At 62.3% G+C, this 18194-nt stretch overlaps 2 protein-coding genes across 2 annotated transcripts; one reads left to right on the top strand and one right to left on the bottom strand.

Annotated features, from left to right (window-relative positions):
* The first annotated feature begins 406 nt into the window (after window positions 1–406).
* On the top strand, window positions 407–2991 carry APRT (adenine phosphoribosyltransferase). Its single transcript, XM_042917923.1, has 5 exons — window positions 407–588; window positions 720–826; window positions 1914–2047; window positions 2278–2356; window positions 2602–2991. The coding sequence occupies exons 1-5, from the start codon at window positions 509–511 to the stop codon at window positions 2742–2744; spliced, it is 543 nt and encodes a 180-aa protein (XP_042773857.1). The 5' UTR covers window positions 407–508; the 3' UTR covers window positions 2745–2991.
* Window positions 2992–3420: 429 nt separating this feature from the next.
* On the bottom strand, window positions 3421–7892 carry CDT1 (chromatin licensing and DNA replication factor 1). Its single transcript, XM_042918845.1, has 10 exons — window positions 7568–7892; window positions 6914–7009; window positions 6685–6839; window positions 5979–6176; window positions 5739–5884; window positions 5474–5574; window positions 4854–5042; window positions 4462–4602; window positions 4188–4389; window positions 3421–3752 (listed from the first exon to the last, which is right to left on the bottom strand). The coding sequence occupies exons 1-10, from the start codon at window positions 7796–7798 to the stop codon at window positions 3589–3591; spliced, it is 1623 nt and encodes a 540-aa protein (XP_042774779.1). The 5' UTR covers window positions 7799–7892; the 3' UTR covers window positions 3421–3588.
* Window positions 7893–18194: the final 10302 nt, after the last annotated feature.

Raw genomic sequence — 18194 nt, 5'->3', positions numbered from 1 at the left:
TTTTTTTTTTTTTTTTTTTTTTGGTTTCTAAGGATTTGACCCTTTGCGGAAGTGGGCGGGTGGGTTTCCCTCTGCCCCGCCCCGTCGCTGATGCCGGGGCTGGACTCTCGGTGGCCCCGGCACTCCCAACTCCCGCGCGCTCCCGGAGGGTCTGGCGGAGCCGGCCCGTCCCCTCCAGGACTCGGCACCCCCGCCGCCGTCCCCGTCCACCGGCGTACTCCTGCAGGGGACGCTCGGGCTGGGCCCCGCATGTTGGTGGCCGCGCGCGTCCGCCCCTCGCACCGCGCGGTAGGAGAGCGAGCGCGGCGGCGGCGACGAGCCGGACCGGGCGCGCCTGTTCAGGGAGCTAGAGCAACAACGCGGCACCCAAGATTCGGTGGAATACGGTAGTCCCTGCGGGCGACGGCGGCCCCGCCCACTGGCGCCTAGCGTAGGCGCCCCGCCCGCTCGCGCAGGCGCAGAGCCGCCGGCGCACCCCTGCCGCTCGCGGACACGCGCTCACCCCGCGATGGCGGACGCCGACCTGCAGTTGGTGGCGCGGCGCATCCGCAGCTTCCCGGACTTCCCCGTGCCCGGCGTGCTGTTCAGGTGCGGGGGCGGGGTCGGGCGCGGGGCGGGGCGGGGGGGCGACCGCGCGGGGCCAGGCCAGCGAGCACTTCGTCCCCGTGCGGGGCCCGGACCCGACCCCGGGGGTCACCAGGCCTGCCCTCGCGTGCCAGGGATATCTCGCCCGTCCTGAAGGACCCCGACTCCTTCCGCGCGTCCATCCGCCTCCTGTCGAACCACCTGAAAGAGACCCACGGCGGCAAGATCGACTACATCGTGGGTAAGTGGAGGGGGCAGGGGCGGGTCCTCGAATCCCGGGTGGACCCTCCCCGGGCCTCCTGCCTGCCCCCGGCGCCGATGCTGTGCCCTGGGGTGTCTCGAGAGGCCCGGAGAGGTCGCCGGGTCTGTGCCAGGCTCCTTGAGGGTACCGTGGGCGTTCCTCCCCCCTGAGCGGCGCGGACCGAGGGGCGACCCACGTTAGCTTAGGAGAGGCTTGGGGGACGTCCGTCGGGGACACGCTGAACGTCGCACCGTGCTTGGCTGCCGACCCTCGAGTAGGTTGTAAGGATGGACCTGCTGAGCGGCACTTGGCCGCCTGAGGGTGGGCGCGTCCTTGTGGTGGCCGGCTGAGGGCAAGGTCACCCCATTGCCGTGCCCCTCCCTCTCGCCGACTTCCTGGTCCTCCGTTCTGGACTGGTGGGGCTACGGGCTGAGTATCCCCAGGGGTGTCTGACCAGAGTCCACTGGGCCAAGAACACTCTTGTTGCCCGTCTGTGTGTTGAGCTGTGGGCCAGGCCCTCTGCCCAGCACGGGGCTTCAGGGAGGACTCTAGCAGGCCAGGTCTCCGTGACAAGGCCATGCCCCGGCCCGCCCATGGCTCCCCGCTGCCCTGCGGGACCATGGCTTTTCACTTGACTGTGTCCTTCAGAGGGCTCCTTCCTTTGGAAGCCCTCCCTCGCTGCACCCCTAGAGGGTGGGGCCTGCACTTCCCCGTGAGTGACCTCGGGAGTAGCAGGAGATAGCCCGGGGCCAGCCCCTCCAGGGCAGATGCTGCCGCAAGAATGACAAGAGCCACAAGAATGACAAGAGCCGTCTGAGTCTGCTCCTTAGTTACTAGCAGCCCAGTGACAGGCTGGCGGCAGGGCTGTGGGGAGAAGGCAGGTAAATTCCCAGAGGCCACACAGTTATTTCCGCTTCTGGGTCCCCGTCTCCTGCCCTGCAGCACCCAGCAGGCCCTGTGCACAGAGGTAGGTGCTCAGTCAAGGACTTTTAGCTGGAGCCAACAAAGCCAGGGGCTTCTTGCCCCTGGGGACCCTCGTGCTCCCGTGCCACACAGCCACCCCTGACACCCCACCTCTGACCAACAGGCCTAGACTCCCGAGGCTTTCTGTTCGGCCCCTCCCTGGCCCAGGAGCTTGGCTTGGGCTGCGTGCTCATCCGAAAGCGAGGGAAGCTGCCCGGCCCCACGGTGTCCGCCTCATACACGTTGGAATACGGGAAGGTGAGCGGGCTGGGCACCGCCACCCGTGACCCTTGGGTTTCCTGAGGATATCCCCTGGGTCGGGTGTCGCTGCCGCGGCTGATGCCAACTCTGCCCGAGACGCCAGCCTAGCTCACGCAGCCAAGCGGCAGCTGGGTGGGTTGGGCTCTCGTCGGCACCACCTCCCGGGCTCTGCACACCAGGGCCGCGTCTGGAGACGTGCAGACCGAGTGCCTGCTTCCCATCTGCAGGCTGAGCTGGAAATCCAGAGAGACGCCTTGGAGCCAGGGCAGAAGGTGGTTGTCGTGGACGATCTGCTGGCCACTGGGGGTGAGGGTCCTTCCCCCCCCCCGCCCCCGGCACACAGGGCCTGGCGCTAGGACTGCTGGGGGTGCAGGAAAGTGGCTCAGACCACATGTGAGACGTGGGTTGGGGCCTCAGCACTGTACAGTTTACGCGTGAGCGGCGAGACCCTGTGTGCGCAGGTGGGAGCCTGGTCCCCACACCACCTCCTCCCCCTCCCCGCCCCCCGGCTGGGTGGGGCCTCATCGTGTGCCCTCTGCCGACCCACTCAGGAACCATGCGTGCGGCCTGTGAGCTGCTGGGCCAGCTGCGGGCGGAGGTGCTGGAGTGCGTGAGCCTGGTGGAGCTGACCTCGCTGAAGGGCAGGGAGAAGCTGGGGGCCGTGCCGGTCTTCTCTCTTCTGCAGTACGACTGACCCACCCTCCCCCCTCTGGTGGAGACGCCTTCCGGCCTCGTGGCTGGCCGATGGCCGCCAGGGGGCGCCGGCCACCCGTCTGGACTTCTTTTTAACTCTTTTGCACTTGCCCTTTTCTACCACCTGGGGCCCTTCCTGCAGGTTCTGGAGGTGCCGAGGCCTGGAGCCGGTAGCTCAGGCCGGAGCCCCGGCCACTGCAGGGCCACCTACGAACACTGAAAAGAAGTGAATAAAGTGCTTTGCTAGAGTGGCTGTTTTTTATCTTTATCTTTATGGCCAAGAGGTGCGGGAATCCCACTTGGCGGGTTGGGCGGACGTGTGTCTGGCATCCTGTGGCTCTCTGCTCCCAGCTGCCTCTCAGGAGGCAGGTGCTGACCAAACGGCCTCTCAGTTGCTGTGGTCAGTCACACCAGCAGGGTGGCCCACGACACTGTCAGGGGCTGGCTCCTGAAGGTTCCAGGAAAAATCGGGCTCCGGGTCCCCCCTGCATCCCCCGGTCCTGCAGTCCGCCTCCCTCTTGTACGGGTCCAGCGGTGACACCGAGCTTACTGGGTCACCAGGGATTCCCATGTGGACATATCGGGGGCATTGTGCCAACCGCCTCACCCAAGCTTGCGCAGAACTGCAAAGCCACCCCGCTCCGCCACGCCCCCAAAGACACCAACGACGACAGTCACCAACAGAAACCAGTTTAATGACAATATTCTGCAAGAGGGTGGGCCCACCACCCGCACTGGCCAGGGACCCTGGTGGGGAGTTAGGAGGGGAAGAAAAGTGCATTGTGTTCCTAAAGGGAATAAAAGAGACACGGCAGGCCAAGGACCTAAGCCCAGGCCAGCGAGGCTCACAGCGCCGCCTCGGCACGGGCAAGGTGGGCCAGCCGGGCGAGGACACCTGCCAGGTCAGCAGCCTTGTCCAGCTTGACATAGGTGTCGGCGCGGATGCGATGGAGGCTGAGCCAGTCGGGCAGCAGCTCAGAGAGCAGCTGTACGTGCTTCTCCATCTCCCCTGCAGACAGACAGGATGTGAGCAGGGCCGTGTGCCTGGGAGTGGGTACTGACCCCTTATGGGGGGGTCCAGACCAGTCAGCGGGCCTGCCTTAGGACCACCCCCTCTTCCCCCCCCCCCCCCCCCGGCAGGCCTGTCCAAGCCTCCAAGCAGCAGACCCAACGGTGGGAAGGTGAAAGGGCTCGGGCCAGGGCAGTGACAGAACGGCCTTGCTGAGGAGCTGACCCTCCCACTGAGCCCAACACCGGGCCTGGAGGGGGGGGTGTGGGGTCGCCCTGCAGCCTGGAGGGAACCCACAGTTCCGTGGGGCCCGGCGCTGTCTGAGGGGGTCTGGGGGCCGGGTGGGGGGCTCGAGGACACCGTGCCCAGCCTCATCCTGAGCGGGGAACACAGGGAGGGGGCACAGGGAGGGCCCGGCCCCGCCCCTGCACACACCAGGGCTCAGGGCCGCACGGTAGCTGCCTGCCATCCTGGCGCAGGCCACCTCCATGGTGAGGGCGGGCTTGCGCTCCGACACGAAGATGCCACGCAGCACGCGGGCCAGCTCAGGCAGGCGCTCCAGCCGCTGCAGCCGCCGCTCCTGCTCCGGCTGCCGCGTCATCTGCGCCAGCTGCTTCTGCGCCTGCTTGCGGCGGACCTGCGGTAGGCCCCGAGAACGGTCAGTGGGGAGCTGGTCCCACGGGCCCCTGCCAGGACCCCGGACACTCACCCGCTCCAGCAGGTCCTGGGACACCCCCTTCAGGGCGGCAGGCGGGGCAGCAGGCGGGGCGGCCGGCGGGGCAGGGCCGGGGGACCCGGGGCTGCCGGACTTGGCCGTACGCAGAGCCAGGTCGCTCAGGGCCTTTTCCATCTGAGGCAGTTCAGAGGGGAGAATCAGAAGGCCCCCCCCCCCCCCCCAACCCGGCCCGGCCCCAGGGAGGTCACTGTCTGCCGGCCTAGGCTCGCCCTGAGCGTCACGGCAGGTGGCCGGTGCCCAGGGCGCAGCCTGCCAAGTAGGCAGCGCTCCGTAAGGGGGGAGGGCACGTCCCACCACCCCGGAGGCGCTGGGCCAAGCATGGATCCTGTCAGGTGCCCGCCCCGCAAGCCCTAAGGCGACCTCACCCTGGGTGACATCAGGCTACGGGCACGGGCCAGCACCTCCTGGGCGGTGGCCAGCTTCTCCGTGGTGGGGGGCTGGGGCAGCTCGGCCGGCTCGATGTCAGGCACTTCGTCCACATTGAAGTGGGGGTGCCAACGTGTCAGCTGGTCCTCAGGCACCACCATGGGCGGGCTCAGGGAGGCGAGGAAGGCCTGTGTGAGGAGACGCGAGTGCCAGGTGAGCCCAGGCACATCTGCATTGGGCGGGGCCGGGCAGGGCTGCTCCGTTCCTAGCCCGCCCAGTCGGGCCATCTTGGGCTCAGGTGCTCAGCTGGGCCAAAGGGCACGACACCCGGCACAGAGCAGCACTGAGCCCATCACACGCCCCCAGGGCCTGAGGCTGCAGCCCTGAGCTCCCGGCCCTCCACTGGGGAACCAGGAGCGGGGCTCTCGCCCAGCCCTGCACCCACCCCACGAGGCAGCCACAGAGACGGGTGAAGAGAACTCGAAGAGTCAGCCTCTCACGAGGGCCCGTCTCCTGCAGGGTGAGACGGAGCTATGACAGGGACGGTTCGGGGCCCAGCCCAGGGCCTGCCGGGGAGGTGCTTCCTCCGAGGACGGAGCCGGTCGCCCCAGTCACTCACCCTGTGGTGCTCCCGGACGCGCTCCACCAGATTCTGGCCGAAGACCTGTCTGCGCCGCAGGAGGTGCGAGGCCGTGAGCTGGGGAGCCGTGCTGCCAGCCTCTGCGGGAAGACTTCAGGCCTGAGCCCCCAGCCCGGGCCCGCCCCGTCACCCAGGACCCAGACTGCTGGTCTCCGACACCTCACGCCACGCCCAAAACCACGCAGTGTCACTGGCGGGGAAACCGAGGCTCGGACACGCGTGACCTCAGTCAGAGCGCGCTCACCCTGGTCTAGCAGCGGCTCAATGGTAAGCTGGTAATCGGACCTCTTGACGCCATCCTTGAAGGTGGGGACATCGCGCTCCTGGCGGAAGCGGTAAGAAGCGGGGTACACGGTTCTGATCTGGCCCACGTTGCGCTCCTCAAAGCGCCTGCGGGACAAGGTGCTGGGTCAGAGCGCGCCGGGAAGGGCACACTCAGACCGTACAGGCAGGGTGAGGCCCCCACCCTCTGCGGGCCACTCACTTGCGCATCATGTCCTGGACGCCCTGCTTAACCTTGGCAAAGGTCGCGGTCTCGGAGCGGTTGTAGAGCATGCCCACGATGGTGTCCATGCTGCGGAACATCTCGGCCAGCACCTGGTACTTGTAGGGCAGCACAAGCCCCGGGGGCCCCGGCTGGGCCAAGGCGTGGAAGCGCTGGTAGGCGGGTGCCTTCTGTCCACTGCCAGGAGGGGAGCGAGACCTCAGGAGAAGCACCAGACCCACACCCTCCAACACCAACGGCAGGCAGGCCAAATGGCCAGGGAGACCCCGGAGCCGGGGCCTGAAAACCGTCCCTGTTCCCGTGACACACCACACACCAGTCCCAAAGCCCCGGCGCGCCCAGTCTCCCGTCACCAGCACTAGGCCTGGAACCAGAAAAGCGTGGCCTCACATCTCGCCCGGTCACCTAGGGAAGTCCTGGCTCCTTATCTCTACGAGGCACATATGACCTCAGGAGCTGGGGAGGACAGACATGGGCGCAGGAGACAAATACCCAACAAATGGCAGCTGTAGACGGCATTCCAAAGTCACAAGGGCCACTGAGGCAAGAACGGGCACCCTCTTATGGATGGAGGCTGAGGTGCAGAGCAAGTGAGTGGCAGGGACTGGAAGGGGAGCAGCCCCCCCAGCCTTGTCCCGCCTGCCTAGCCTTTCCCTGGGTGCCTGTCTGCCCACCCAGGACTCACCATGGCCCTGCTGGCTGCCCCTGGTCCTCCAGCACGCGTGGTTCCCCAGCATCCTTCCTCTTGGCACTTGCTTTCAGCTCCTGGGCCCGGGCCCCTAGCTCCCGTGCCCGCTGTAGGCACGACTTGAGCTCAGAAAGTGTGACTTTTGAGGAGGCCTGTGGACACAAGATGCCATCAGCTGACCCGTCACCCCCACACCGCTCTCCCTCCCCCCCGGGGCCAGCCTCACCTTGTCCTCCTGGGCTGCCAAGCAGGACAGCTGACCTGCTGAGAGAGTGGCCTCCTCTGGGGAGCCTGGGGCAGCCAGGGCACTGGGGCTCGAGACCTGGTGGACAGGACCGCAAAGGAGAACGAGTGAGGACACCCTGCGGTAAGAGAGGGTTTCCTACTTCCCTCAGCTGGCTACACACCAGCTGCTGGGGGCACCAATGACAGTTTCTGCTGGAGTCAAGTCAGAGGGGCCAGGCCTGACCCCTTGTCCAGCCTTGCTGGCAAGCTAGACACACAGCCGCCCACTGCGCTGGGGCCCTCCGGCCCTGCTAACTCCAGTGCCTTCTGTCCCCACCCCCACTGACGTGCTCTCCAGCAGGCCGGCCCACCTGCCGGGTCTCAAGTGACCCGGCCCCGCGCTTTCTCCACTGTCTCCCTCAGCGGCTCCAGGCCCATTCTCCGAATGGTCGAGTCCTCCCTCTCGAGGCTTCGGTTTACCGTGTGCATGCAACCCCCTGGTCTGCGCCCTCCCTCCAGGGCAAGTCTTTTTGGGGGCCACCCCGCCCTGTTTCCCGGCTCTCCCCTCCAAGTGTTTTCTCCCGTCGGTGCCCATCCACTCACCCCGCCCCCCGCGCCTGCCTCAGTTTCCCCCCTCTCCCCGCCGCGGCCTCACCGTGTCGGCCGGTAGCCGCAGCCGCCTGCGCGCGGGCGGCGCGGGGTGGTCGCGCGTGGGCTCGGCGGGCGGGCGGGCGCGCTTGCGGCTGCCTCCCGGGGTCCGGGCCGGGGTGGGGGGTGCCGGCTTGGCGGGGCTCGGGGTGCGCCAGGCCGGCTTGGCCCGCGGCGGCGCGGCGCGGGGTCCGGGGCGGCGGCGCGCGAAGAAGTCGGTGAGACGGGGCTGTGCCATGGTGGGACCCGGGGCCGGGGGCCGGGGGCCGGGGACCCGGCGGGACCGAGACCGAGCAGGGTACAGTCCGGGGCCGGAAATGGGGCCGCGCTCCGCGCCGATTTTCCCGCCGCGCGTGGCCCCGCCCCTCCGCGGGCGGAACCTTCGGCGCCAGGACGGGATGCGGGGGAGGCCGGGAAATGGACTCGCCGGGGCGCATGCGCACTGGTGCTCTTTTGCCGGGCCGCAGCGCGCATGCGCCGTAGAGCCGGCCGCCTCCGCAGGGCTTAGGGATTTGACGACCCTCCCCGGCCGGCGGCGGTCGTCGAGCCAGTGCGGTCCCGGAGCGGAGAGACATGCTACGTACTTCCTGCTTGAATTGCAAGCGGTGCGCGTTGGACGACACTGGCCCTCCGCGGCGAGGCGCCCCGGGGCAGCCAGACCCCCGCACGAAGACCCCTGCGTCGGCTCTGGGTGCGAATCGTATGTCAGTCCCGCTGCCATGTTTTTAAAAGGAAGAGCGGCTTTCAGAACGGGATCAGTGGCAAGAAAGGGCGTGTTAGTCCCCAGAGCCTACGGCCGCGGTCGTCTGGAGTCCTGGAGACCCCGCTGCCCGGGAGGCGCGAGGGCGCAGCCGGCGGGGTGTCCTCCGAAGGCCCAGCGCCGGCTTGGGGGCTTTGTTCCTCCGTCTTCTCCAGGCTTTCCGTAAGGAGCCGAGCGTTGGGAAAACAGAAACGACCGTTTCCCGTATGTCCCAGGTTCATACTTTGTGGACGGCCTGTAGCAAGTTATCGGCCACCCAGGGATCCGCGGACAGGGTTGCAACCAGCATTTTTAAGGCTAAGTGCTGTTCCATTTCCGTTTTGCTATTTGTGCTCTAGGCCACCACCTAAAATATGTGTCGTGTCGTTTTGTTTTGTTTTGTTTTGTTTTGTTTTGTTTTGTTTTTAAGACTATTTATTTTGAGAGAGAGAGAGCACCGAGCAGGGGAGAGGCAGGGGGAGAGAGAGTCCCAAGTGGATGCTAGGCTTGAATCCACAAAACCGAAACCGCGAGATCATGATCTGAGCCGAAACCATGAATTAGACGCTGAACTAACTGAGCCACCCCGGTGGCCCTGTAAGATAGTTTTCTTTTTTTTATTATTAAAAAAAATTTTTTTTAATGTTTATCTATTTTTGAAAGAGACATACAGACAGAGTGTGAGCAGGGGAGGGGCAGAGAGAGAGGGAGACACAGAATTGGAAGCAGGCTCTAGGCTCTGAGCTGTCAGCACAGAGCCGGATGTGGGGGACTGGAACCCACGAACCACTAGATCATGACCTGAACCGAAGTTGGATGCTTAACCCACTGAGCCACCCAGGCGCCCTGGTGAAATAGATTTTGTAATCAAAACAGTGGTTGGGGGTTAGAGGCAAGAACTGACCTCAGTTGAGGGGTGCCTGGGTGGCTCAGTCAGTCAAGCATCCACCTCTTGGTATCAGCTCAGGTCACGATCTCACGGTTTTGTGAGTTTGAGCCCCACGTCAGGCCCTGTGCTGACAGTGTGGAGCCTGCTTGGGATGCTATGTCTCTTTCTCTCTGCCCCTCCCTGCTCACACGGTCTCTCTGAAAATAAATAAACTTAAAAAATAAAAAAATAAAAAAAAAAGAATTGACCTCAGTCAGAAGGGAACACTCCAAATGTAAGCTTGCTATGCATTCTAGAGGGAGAGCGTAGGATTCTGGGACTGTAATGGCATCACGAATTCTAGGCACAGCCTCTTTTTCAGACCAATGGTGATAAGGGGACTTTGTAAATATTTCTGCTCATAGCTGCTCATCAGGAGGGCGGGAACTGTCTTCTCTCCCAAATACACTGTGGTTCTCTATGCTCTGTTTCACGTTTAGAAGGTAAACAATCCTGGTCTTGGAGAGGTACAGGCAGCTGAATCTAACCGCAAGTGACTCCGATATCTGGCTCCCAGCCGGTGGTTTGGCCCAGTCCCTGCCCTCCGTAGATAAGCTGAGAAGCAGGAGCCTTCCCAGAGCCTCCAAAATGCTTAGGAATTTCTGCCAGCATTTCATTTGTCTTGCACCTGCCTACCCACCCGCCTGGAACCACAGCGTGCTGGCTAGGCTCGTGCTTCCCAAGAGAGCTGTGTGAGGGGATGGGAGGCAGGCCCTAGGCTCGTGACAAATCCGGGAACACCCCCATAAGAGAGAACTCCCTGCCTGCCTGGCCACCACATGGCTGCGTGACTCGGCCACGCACTCCCAGGCACATTCTCCTCAGGGAAACTCCTGGGAGGGACATGCGTGGCCTTGCTGTGCTCTGGCCGGCTCCCTGGGGCACAAGCAGAGGCAGAAGCAGGCCGTGGGAGGCCCGAATGGCTCTGGGGATAGCTGCGTCCTAAAGGACCCTTCACAGGCTGTTGTGGGATCAGGAACGTGAATCTAAAATGAGTCTGCCCGTGTGAGGGGGGAGTCTGGGGACTGAACAGTGCTGTCTGCATGCACTGCCAGCAGCAAAGGGACACATGGTCTTCAAAGGCCAGCCAGCAGCCGGAGGGACGCATGCCATACAGCAGGGGCCTGAGGACCACCTCCAGTGCTGTGGCCAGTGTCCATGCCACGGCGCTGCGTCTGGCTGTGCCTCTGTTACTTTTAATGTCATTACCGGAGATTAGGCCTTTTGCGGTGACTTAAGGCTCGGGGCAGCTCCTTCTTAAGAAATTGCCCACCCACCTACAATAATGCAGTCCACAGCCACCTCTGTAAGGTATGACCCCTACCTTTCGGTCACAGCTGATTGGACGAGAGGTGCACAGCTGAACCAATCAGATCCTCTCCTGGGACCCAAGACTCTGCAGGGAGAGCTCACCCTTCTGTCCCCTCTGGTTGTGGGAAGTGAGATGGAGTAGGACAGCCACCGCCACCATGTGTGTGGTGACAGAGTGAGCAAGGGACCGTGTGGCCCAGGGACAGGCAGCCACACACAGCTAAATCAGATGGTTTGTAATGGTTTCCAGTGTGCTCTCTTGGAAGACCCACTGCCCTTCGCGATGGCCCAGGTTTTTATGAAGCAGCCTGTAGCCCTTCCCGAACATTTGCCTCTTTTGCTTAAAGTGCCTCTGCGTGGATTTCTGTTTCTTCCAACCCAAGGAGGCTTGACTAAAGCCTGGTCAAAAAGTTGATCCATATGAGGCTACATTAATAAAAGCATTGAGTCTAGAATAAGGGAAGCGAAGGGCACGTGGGTGGCTCAGTCAAGTGTCTGACTCTTGATTTCAGCTCAGGTCGTGATCTCATGGTTTGTGAGATCGAGCCCCGCGTCGGGCTCTGCTGATGGTGCAGGGCCTGCTTGGGATTCTCTTTCTCCTCCTCTCTCTACCCCTCCCCTGCTGGCATTCTGTGTCTCAAAATAAATATTATTTAAAAAATAAAAGAAAAATAGAATAAGGGTCGTGAAAGCCCTTCTCTGCTGAGTTCTGTCCAGGCTCCACCTGAAATGTCACGTTGGTCTATAGGTATGGAATGCTAAGAGGTTATAGCCTGGCTAGAATGCCAAGAGACAGACCAGATAACAAGGGACTAGAACCCTTGTTTGTGGATGTTTACCCTGGAGAAACTGGGACATTGGCGCTGTGCCTTCATTCATGTGATGAGCCAGTTTTTACTGAGTGCCGTCTGGGAGCCTGGCTGCTGAAAGCCCATTACAGACTGGGCCATGAGGGTCCACTATGTACCAGGCTGAGACCAAGACTGATGAGGCCCCTGCTCTCAAGGAGCTCACATTCTAGTGGACAGAGACTAGTAGAGAAATTAGTCTTGTTAAAATAATTTCAGGGCCTCCTGGGTGGCTCAGTCGGTTGAGTGTCCAACTCTTGGTTTCAGCTCAGGTCATGATCTCACTGTTCGGTTCGTGAGTTCGAGCCCCACATCGGGCTCCCCGCTGACTGTGGAGCCTGCTTGGGATTCTCCCGCGCGCGTTCTCTCTCTCTCTCTCTGTCTGTGTCTCTGTCTCTATCTCTCTGTCCCTCTTCTGCTTGTGCTCTCTCTCTCTCTCTCTCTCTCTCTCTCAAATAAATAATAATAACTTCAGATAAAGAATTTAAGACCCAGTCATGAGATTGAGTGGGAGGCCTCTTGGAGATGACACCTGAATGGCAAGGAGTGACCACAGGAATATCTGATAAGAGAACGGAATTGAGAATAGAGTCCAGAGGGCCACCACCTTCATCATTTTAACCACACTCCAAAAAGTGATCAGAGTTGCACTAAGTTCTGAGTTTGAGTTACAGCCACGGCTGACCACCTTTAACTTCCCTAGAGCCCATCCCACCCCCTGGTCTGTCACCACATCACACCCCTGGCGCGAATGGTTTCACCTCCGCTGCTCTGCCCCGGAGCCATTTGCACCTTACAGCCACCACCAGGGGTGTGTGGTGCCTGACAGTTTTCAAAGCAGTGTCACCAAACAGGAAGAGCTGGAGTCTGTTGTGTGCAGCGTGCAGGCCTTGTTCCCCATACCTCGAATAACCTATCTGTCTCACCCTCACGGTGAACCTACGAGCCACACCCCATCTTTGGGTGAAGAAACAGACTTGCAGGGCGTAAAGCTGGGGCACCAAGGAGCCAGCTGCCCACGTCCTCCTCCGCCTCTCAACCGCCACTCTTCCCCAGGAGACCAGACGGGGCTGGAGAGTAATGGTGGCATTCAGGCTTTCGGGGATCCCCTGGACCCTGCAGAAAACCCTGCAAGGTTTTCATGGTCTTGGCTTATAATGCATCATCCTTTACCAAGTCTGGAGGCAACTTCACCTTCCTTGAAGGCATTTGGGTCTCAGCCAGGATCAGCCTGCACTTGGCTCACTGTCCACCAGACAGCCAGCCTTGGAATCCGTGACGTGATCGGGCAAAGGGGACTGCTGCCCACTGGTCGAGTGACCTGGGAGGTCTCGGTCTCCCCTCCTCCCTGAGCCTCGCATGCCTCATCCTTATGCGGGGGATCTTATACAGAACGTGCTCTCAGCAGAGCCCTGGGAAAGCACACGTAGCTTCAAGCCCCTGTACGATAGTGACAGACACCAGCAACAGCACACCTGCTTTCAGAGGATGTCAGGGTGGGGATAGGGCACACTGTGTCCCGGTCCACATGTGAGCGTCCAGAGCAGCACAGCAAGACAGAAAGGTAGCGGGAGGGGCGCCTGGGTGGCCCTGTGGGTTGAACTTCCGACTCTTTTTTTTTTTTTTTTAATGTTTATTTTTTTTGAGACAGAGAGAGACAGAGCATGAACAGGGGAGGGTCAGAGAGAGAGGGAGACACAGAATCTGAAACAGGCTCCAGGCTCTGAGCGGTCAGCACAGAGCCCGACGCGGGGCTCGAACTCACGGACTGCGAGATCATGACCTGAGCCGAAGTCGGCCGCTTAACCGACTGAACCACCCAGGCGCCCCGAGCTTCCGACTCTTGATTTTGGCTGGGGTGGTGGTCCCAGGGTTGCGGGATCGAGCCCCATACTGGCTCTGCGCTGGGCAGGGAGCCTGCTTGGATTCTTTCCCCACCCTTCCTCTCTCCCTCCGCTGCCCCTCGCTGGCGAACGTGCTCGCTCTCTCTCCTCTCTCTAATAAAAGAAATGTAGCAGGAGCCACAGGTGTAATTTTACATTTTCTAGTAGCTACATGAAGAAAATTAAAAATCGGGTGACAGTAATTTAAAATTTTTGTAAATATATATTTTTTTGTTTTATCCATTATATCTCAAATGTTATCATTTGACAGGTAACCAGTGTAAACTTTATCAACAGGCTGGTTCTCAGTGTTCGCCACCATCAACATCGCAGTCAGCACTAAGTCCTAGTACTAAGCATACTAAGTGCAGTCCATGTTTTACAGCTTACAGCACATCTCAACTTGGAACGCACTCAATTTTCATGGAAATACTTGATCTTTATTTAGATTTCATGAAATTCAGAGTTGGAAATGGGTTCACGTGCCCAAGTTGTTCTAAATAGACTCCAGTCTTCCAATTAGCGCTCGGAGCGTCTGAAATTAACCAACAGCGAGTGCAGGGGGGAAGCTCAGGTCCCAGCGACCCTGTCCCAATCCTCAGGGCAGCAGCGGCGAGCGGCGCGGGCAGGAGGCCGCAGGGCAGGGCAGAGCCGGTGCGCGGCCCTGCAGGGCAGGAAAGCGCGGAGCGGGACGCGGCAGAAGACCCCGGGCCCCCAGCCCCAGGCGGCGCGAGAACGCGCAACCGCGAGACTGGCCCGCAGGTGCAGCCCTGCGCTGTCAATCACGCGAGGGCGGGAGGCGGAGGTACGGGGCGGGGCCTCGCGCCCGAAGGGGCGGGGCCGGAGACGAGGCGGCCGGTGGCGCGTGTTTCCGGGGACCAGGTTAGGGGCGGGGCTCCGGGGCTGGGTGGGGCCGGGAGGGCAATTTGACAGCGGCGACGAGACTTCGGGACGTGGCTCACGGATGGGGCGTGGCCGGGAGGGAGTGGCGGGGCGGTGCCATCGGTGGGGCGGGGCTTGGTGGTGGGCGGGGCCGGGACGGGGGCGCGCATAGCGATTTCCCACTCCACCGGCACCGGGGGGGCGGCTGGCCCCGCTGCGGCGCGGGCCCCTGGAGGTCGCCGGGGTCGCGTGGGTCACCTCAGCCCGAGGGTTCGGCAGGTCCCGCTCCTCCTGCCCTGAGCTCTGCTGCCCTGTCCTACGTGGGAAGGCGACCCTCGTGAATAGAAGAGCCCCGGGGAGAATGCCTGGAACCGCACGAGGACCCTGCGGGACCGTCACAGGCCGCGCCTGAACCCTGGGGGGGGTGGGGGGCTCGCTCCGCGGGGAAGGCCAGGCCCGCCCCCAGCAGGTGCCCACCTGGCCGAGCTCGCCGCGCCTCCCTGCTCAGGTGCAGAGACTGCCCTCAAGGGGCCTGTGTCACCTAACGATTTTGGGGGGCCCTGCCACAAGCCACTCCCGACCCAGGTGAGTTCCGTGTGTCCTGCGGGGAGCGCACAGCCCGGCCCCGACTAGGTGACCTCGCGGGGGCCGGGGGGGGGGGGGGGGGGGCCATGGCCAGTGTCCACTGGGAAACCTCACAAGGGGAGTCGGGAGGTGGGCAGGGGGCACTCTCACGGCCTGCCACCTGCAGACCCAACAGGAAAAGAGGGGCTCGCCCAGCACGGGGACGCTCCTCTGCTGCCCCAGCCTGAGGAAGGACCTTTCCCCACCCCTCCGAACAGCCGCGCCAGGGAGAAGCCACACGTCCACCCCCAGCTTACCGCCACACATTTAGCTCATCACAGCCCTTCCAGCTTACCCTTTTCTCTTTGAAACCGCCTGCCTTTCCTTTGTCCCCACACCTGCCTATGGTTTGGCCGCAGCATGTTTGTCCCGGACTGAGATTCTACTTTATTCCTTGATGTGTCCATCTTTTGCTGGTAACAGAGCTGGCACGCTCTGTTTCTAAGGTGAACATCCCACATTTCACCAGGCCTACAGACAGGTGTTGTCAACCACCTTCCCCTGCACCAGCCTCAGCTGGCAGAAGCCCCCTGGGCGGGGGCGTCGCTTCCTCTGGGACCTGAACTTGCACGGCAGCTCTCGGGGAGCCAGGGCTGGGCCGGTTCCGGTAGCCTGGCCCGGAGGGGGCGCCTGCAAGGTGGTTCTGGCCGCAGAGAGCACTTTGGGATTCTCTTAGGGCTACGGAAGTCTGCGCTCAGGAGAAGCAAGGCCAGGTTTTGTATTTTGAAAGACTGTCCCAGGGGAGCCTTGGGTGGCTCAGTTGGGTAAGTGTCTGACTCTTGATTTCAGCTCAGGTCATGGGTTCAAGCCCTGAGTCCGGCTCTGCACTGACAGCACGGAGCCTGCTTGGGATTCTCTCTCTCTCTCTCTCTCTCTCTCTCTCTCTCTGCTCCTCCCCTGCTCTGCTCTCTCTCCCTCTCTCAAAATAAATAAGTAAAAATTATTTTTAAAACATAAAAAACAAAGACTGTTCTAGCCGAGGCCGAAGCCTGAGAGGTGGGAAGCAGCCAGAGGCTGAGGCCATTACCTGGGCAGAGCCTATGACTCTGGGGGTGCCCGGCTGGCTCATTCGGCGAAGCGTGCAACTCTTGATCTCGAGGTAGTAAGTTCGAGCCCCACATTGGGTGCAGACATTACTTAAAAATAAAATCTTAAAAAAAAAAAGCCTATGACTTTGGATTGGAAGGGGTAGACTCAGGCTCAGGTCAGATGCTGGCTTGTCCCCCGACCTGTGTGGGTGTGGCTGTGGGTGTGGCTGTGGGCACGTGGCTGCACTTGGCCGCCAGGGTCAGTGGCGCCTGTGCCTGCCTGGAGGGCCGCCCTCAAGGAGCAAGAACTGAATGGTCACAAGTAACAGCCACAGAGCAGGATGGACCCAAGTACGGAAGGCCCAGACCCGGGGCTTTGGGCCTTGATCGGAGGGTGGACGGGAGCACCGTGCGGCCGGACAGGAATGGTCAGCAGACCACCAAGGGCTTGTAATACCACAGAGCGGGTTGAACTTCCTCCTGAGGCTGGCAGGAAGGGAAGCGGTGAGCAAATCTGTGTTAACGGCCGTGGAGGACAGATGTGGGACCAGAGGCCTGGAGGAGGCTGTGGTCTCTGCTGAGCGGGGAGAGAAGTGGGCAGGGAGGAAGGGCTGAGTGCAGCCCAGTGGGGCCTCCAGGTGACCACGTGGGGCCTTGAACAGCTCTGGCCTGGGGTGAGGGGACCCGATAGGACCCGATAGGACGGGAGGTCCTGAGCATTCAGACCCAAGAGGCAGGCTCGGGGAGCCTCCCCTCAGGGGCTTGGGTCACCCACAGGGTTTTTGGCACCCTGTCCCAGTGCCCCACTGCCTGTCCACCTGTGTGAAGCACACAGGCCTGCTCGGGTCCCCCAGATGCCTTGCTCTCTGTCACATCTCTGCTGGGAAGGCCATCTCCCCCACCCTGGCAAGCCTCCCCTTGATCTTGTGGGACACCTGAGCGGCCCCCTCACCTGCCAGCCCTTCCTGACCACCCAGGCGGCTGGCAAATTTGCTCCCGCTGCACCGGCCCCCCTGGGATGGAACTGCCTGTGACCACGAGCCTGGGGTCCCCAGGGCTCTGGCTCAGCTGACTCTGCACCCCCGAGATCGACACGTCGCCTGCACGTGGAGGGCCACAGAGCCCTCCAGCGTGGGTGCAAGGTCAGCACCTTTTTCGGATGCCGTTTTACGGCGTTGACCACCAACTGTGGCCGCTGGCAGCCGGCTCGGTGTGGCCACAGACGACAGAATCACACAGGCCCCCAATCTTGATGGTGCCCCTCCCATGCCCACTCTCCACCCAGAGCTCTGACCCCGACCCTGACCGTGTGCGCAATGCAGAAGGGGAGTGTAGCTGGCCTTTGACCCATGGGTCTGAATCCTCAGGACCTCCTGTCTCCTTTCTCTGGTCCTGCCAGAGCCCCGGGGTGGGAGAGGACGCCATTGTGCCCGTGCTTTGGTCATGCTCTGCTCTCAAATGCTGGGGCCCTGCTGCCCACCGTCTACTTGCTGGAGGCACGCGGAAGTTTCCTCCCTTCCCTGCACCTGAGCAAGCTGGCGGGTGACTTCCACCAGCAGGACCACAGCTGGGGACCATAGGTCAATGCCAAACCAGTGACATTAAGGAAACCCAGTCACGCGGAAGGGCCAGCAGGCACCTGCAGGAGCCTGGAAAGCACTCAGGACGGACAGAGCGGGGGCCTTCGTCAGTTAACCCTGCACCGGGGAGCTTCCTGCAAGCGAGGGAGGCGTGGCCTTGCCCCGCACCTGCTCCCCCCTCAGGCGGGCCCTGCCGTCCCAAGCCCAGAAGTGTAGGCAGGGAAAGGGCCCCGTCCAGGGCCAGCCAAGTCTGCGCACGGGCCAGGCACCCCTCCCCCACGCTCCTGGGAGAGCCAGGGGGCCCACGGGCGCAGGCGCGTGAGTCAGCAGGCCTGGAGGAGGCCGCGGAGCACCGAGGGAGGGCTGGGGAACCGTGCCTTTGACTGGGGCCAGGACCTCCCCCTGCTCACGCAGCGAAACCCACCTTGGCCCGGCTTGGAAGGCGGACTGCTGAGCCTGCCCTGTCCGGACCGCCTGGGTTTTCTGTCCCTGGATTCCTTCAGGGTGTTGCTAGGGACAAAGGTCTCAGAATCTCCCCCAGTGACCAGAGGGAAGCGGGGCACTTAGACGTGGGCCGGCCTCTTGGCCGTGAAGAAATACTTCCTCTCCTCTGTGCCTTGGCACCTGGCCGGTGCTCCCCTCGAAGGAACCAAGCCCCTGCACAGAGCCGCCCGGAGTCCTCTCAGCCACCCGGCCTCCCTGCCGCAGGGGCCCCCCGGGGACCCGCCGAGGGCGCGCCCTCAGCCGCGGGGTCCGGTACCACTCTCCGGGCTCCGTTCCCTAAAGTGTTAAAAACCGTCCAGTCTTAGTG

The sequence above is a fragment of the Panthera leo genome, chromosome E2 (assembly GCF_018350215.1).
Source record: "Panthera leo isolate Ple1 chromosome E2, P.leo_Ple1_pat1.1, whole genome shotgun sequence".
In the NCBI taxonomy this organism is placed as follows: domain Eukaryota; kingdom Metazoa; phylum Chordata; class Mammalia; order Carnivora; family Felidae; genus Panthera; species Panthera leo.
The sequence above is the reverse complement of the archived record's forward strand: the minus strand, read 5'-3'. Positions and strand labels throughout refer to the sequence as shown.

Coding starts and splice junctions, on each gene's coding strand:
- CDT1 (XM_042918845.1), bottom strand. CDS start 7,798: ATGGCACAGCCCCGTCTCACCGACTTCTTCGCGCGCCGCCGCCCCGGA. Junction 6,840..6,913: donor TGGCAGCCCAGGAGGACAAG/GTGAGGCTGGCC, acceptor TTGTGTCCACAG/GCCTCCTCAAAAGTCACACT. Junction 6,177..6,684: donor GGGCAGCCAGCAGGGCCATG/GTGAGTCCTGGG, acceptor CCCTCCTGGCAG/TGGACAGAAGGCACCCGCCT.
- APRT (XM_042917923.1), top strand. CDS start 509: ATGGCGGACGCCGACCTGCAGTTGGTGGCGCGGCGCATCCGCAGCTTC. Junction 589..719: donor GTGCCCGGCGTGCTGTTCAG/GTGCGGGGGCGG, acceptor CTCGCGTGCCAG/GGATATCTCGCCCGTCCTGA. Junction 2,357..2,601: donor CGATCTGCTGGCCACTGGGG/GTGAGGGTCCTT, acceptor CGACCCACTCAG/GAACCATGCGTGCGGCCTGT.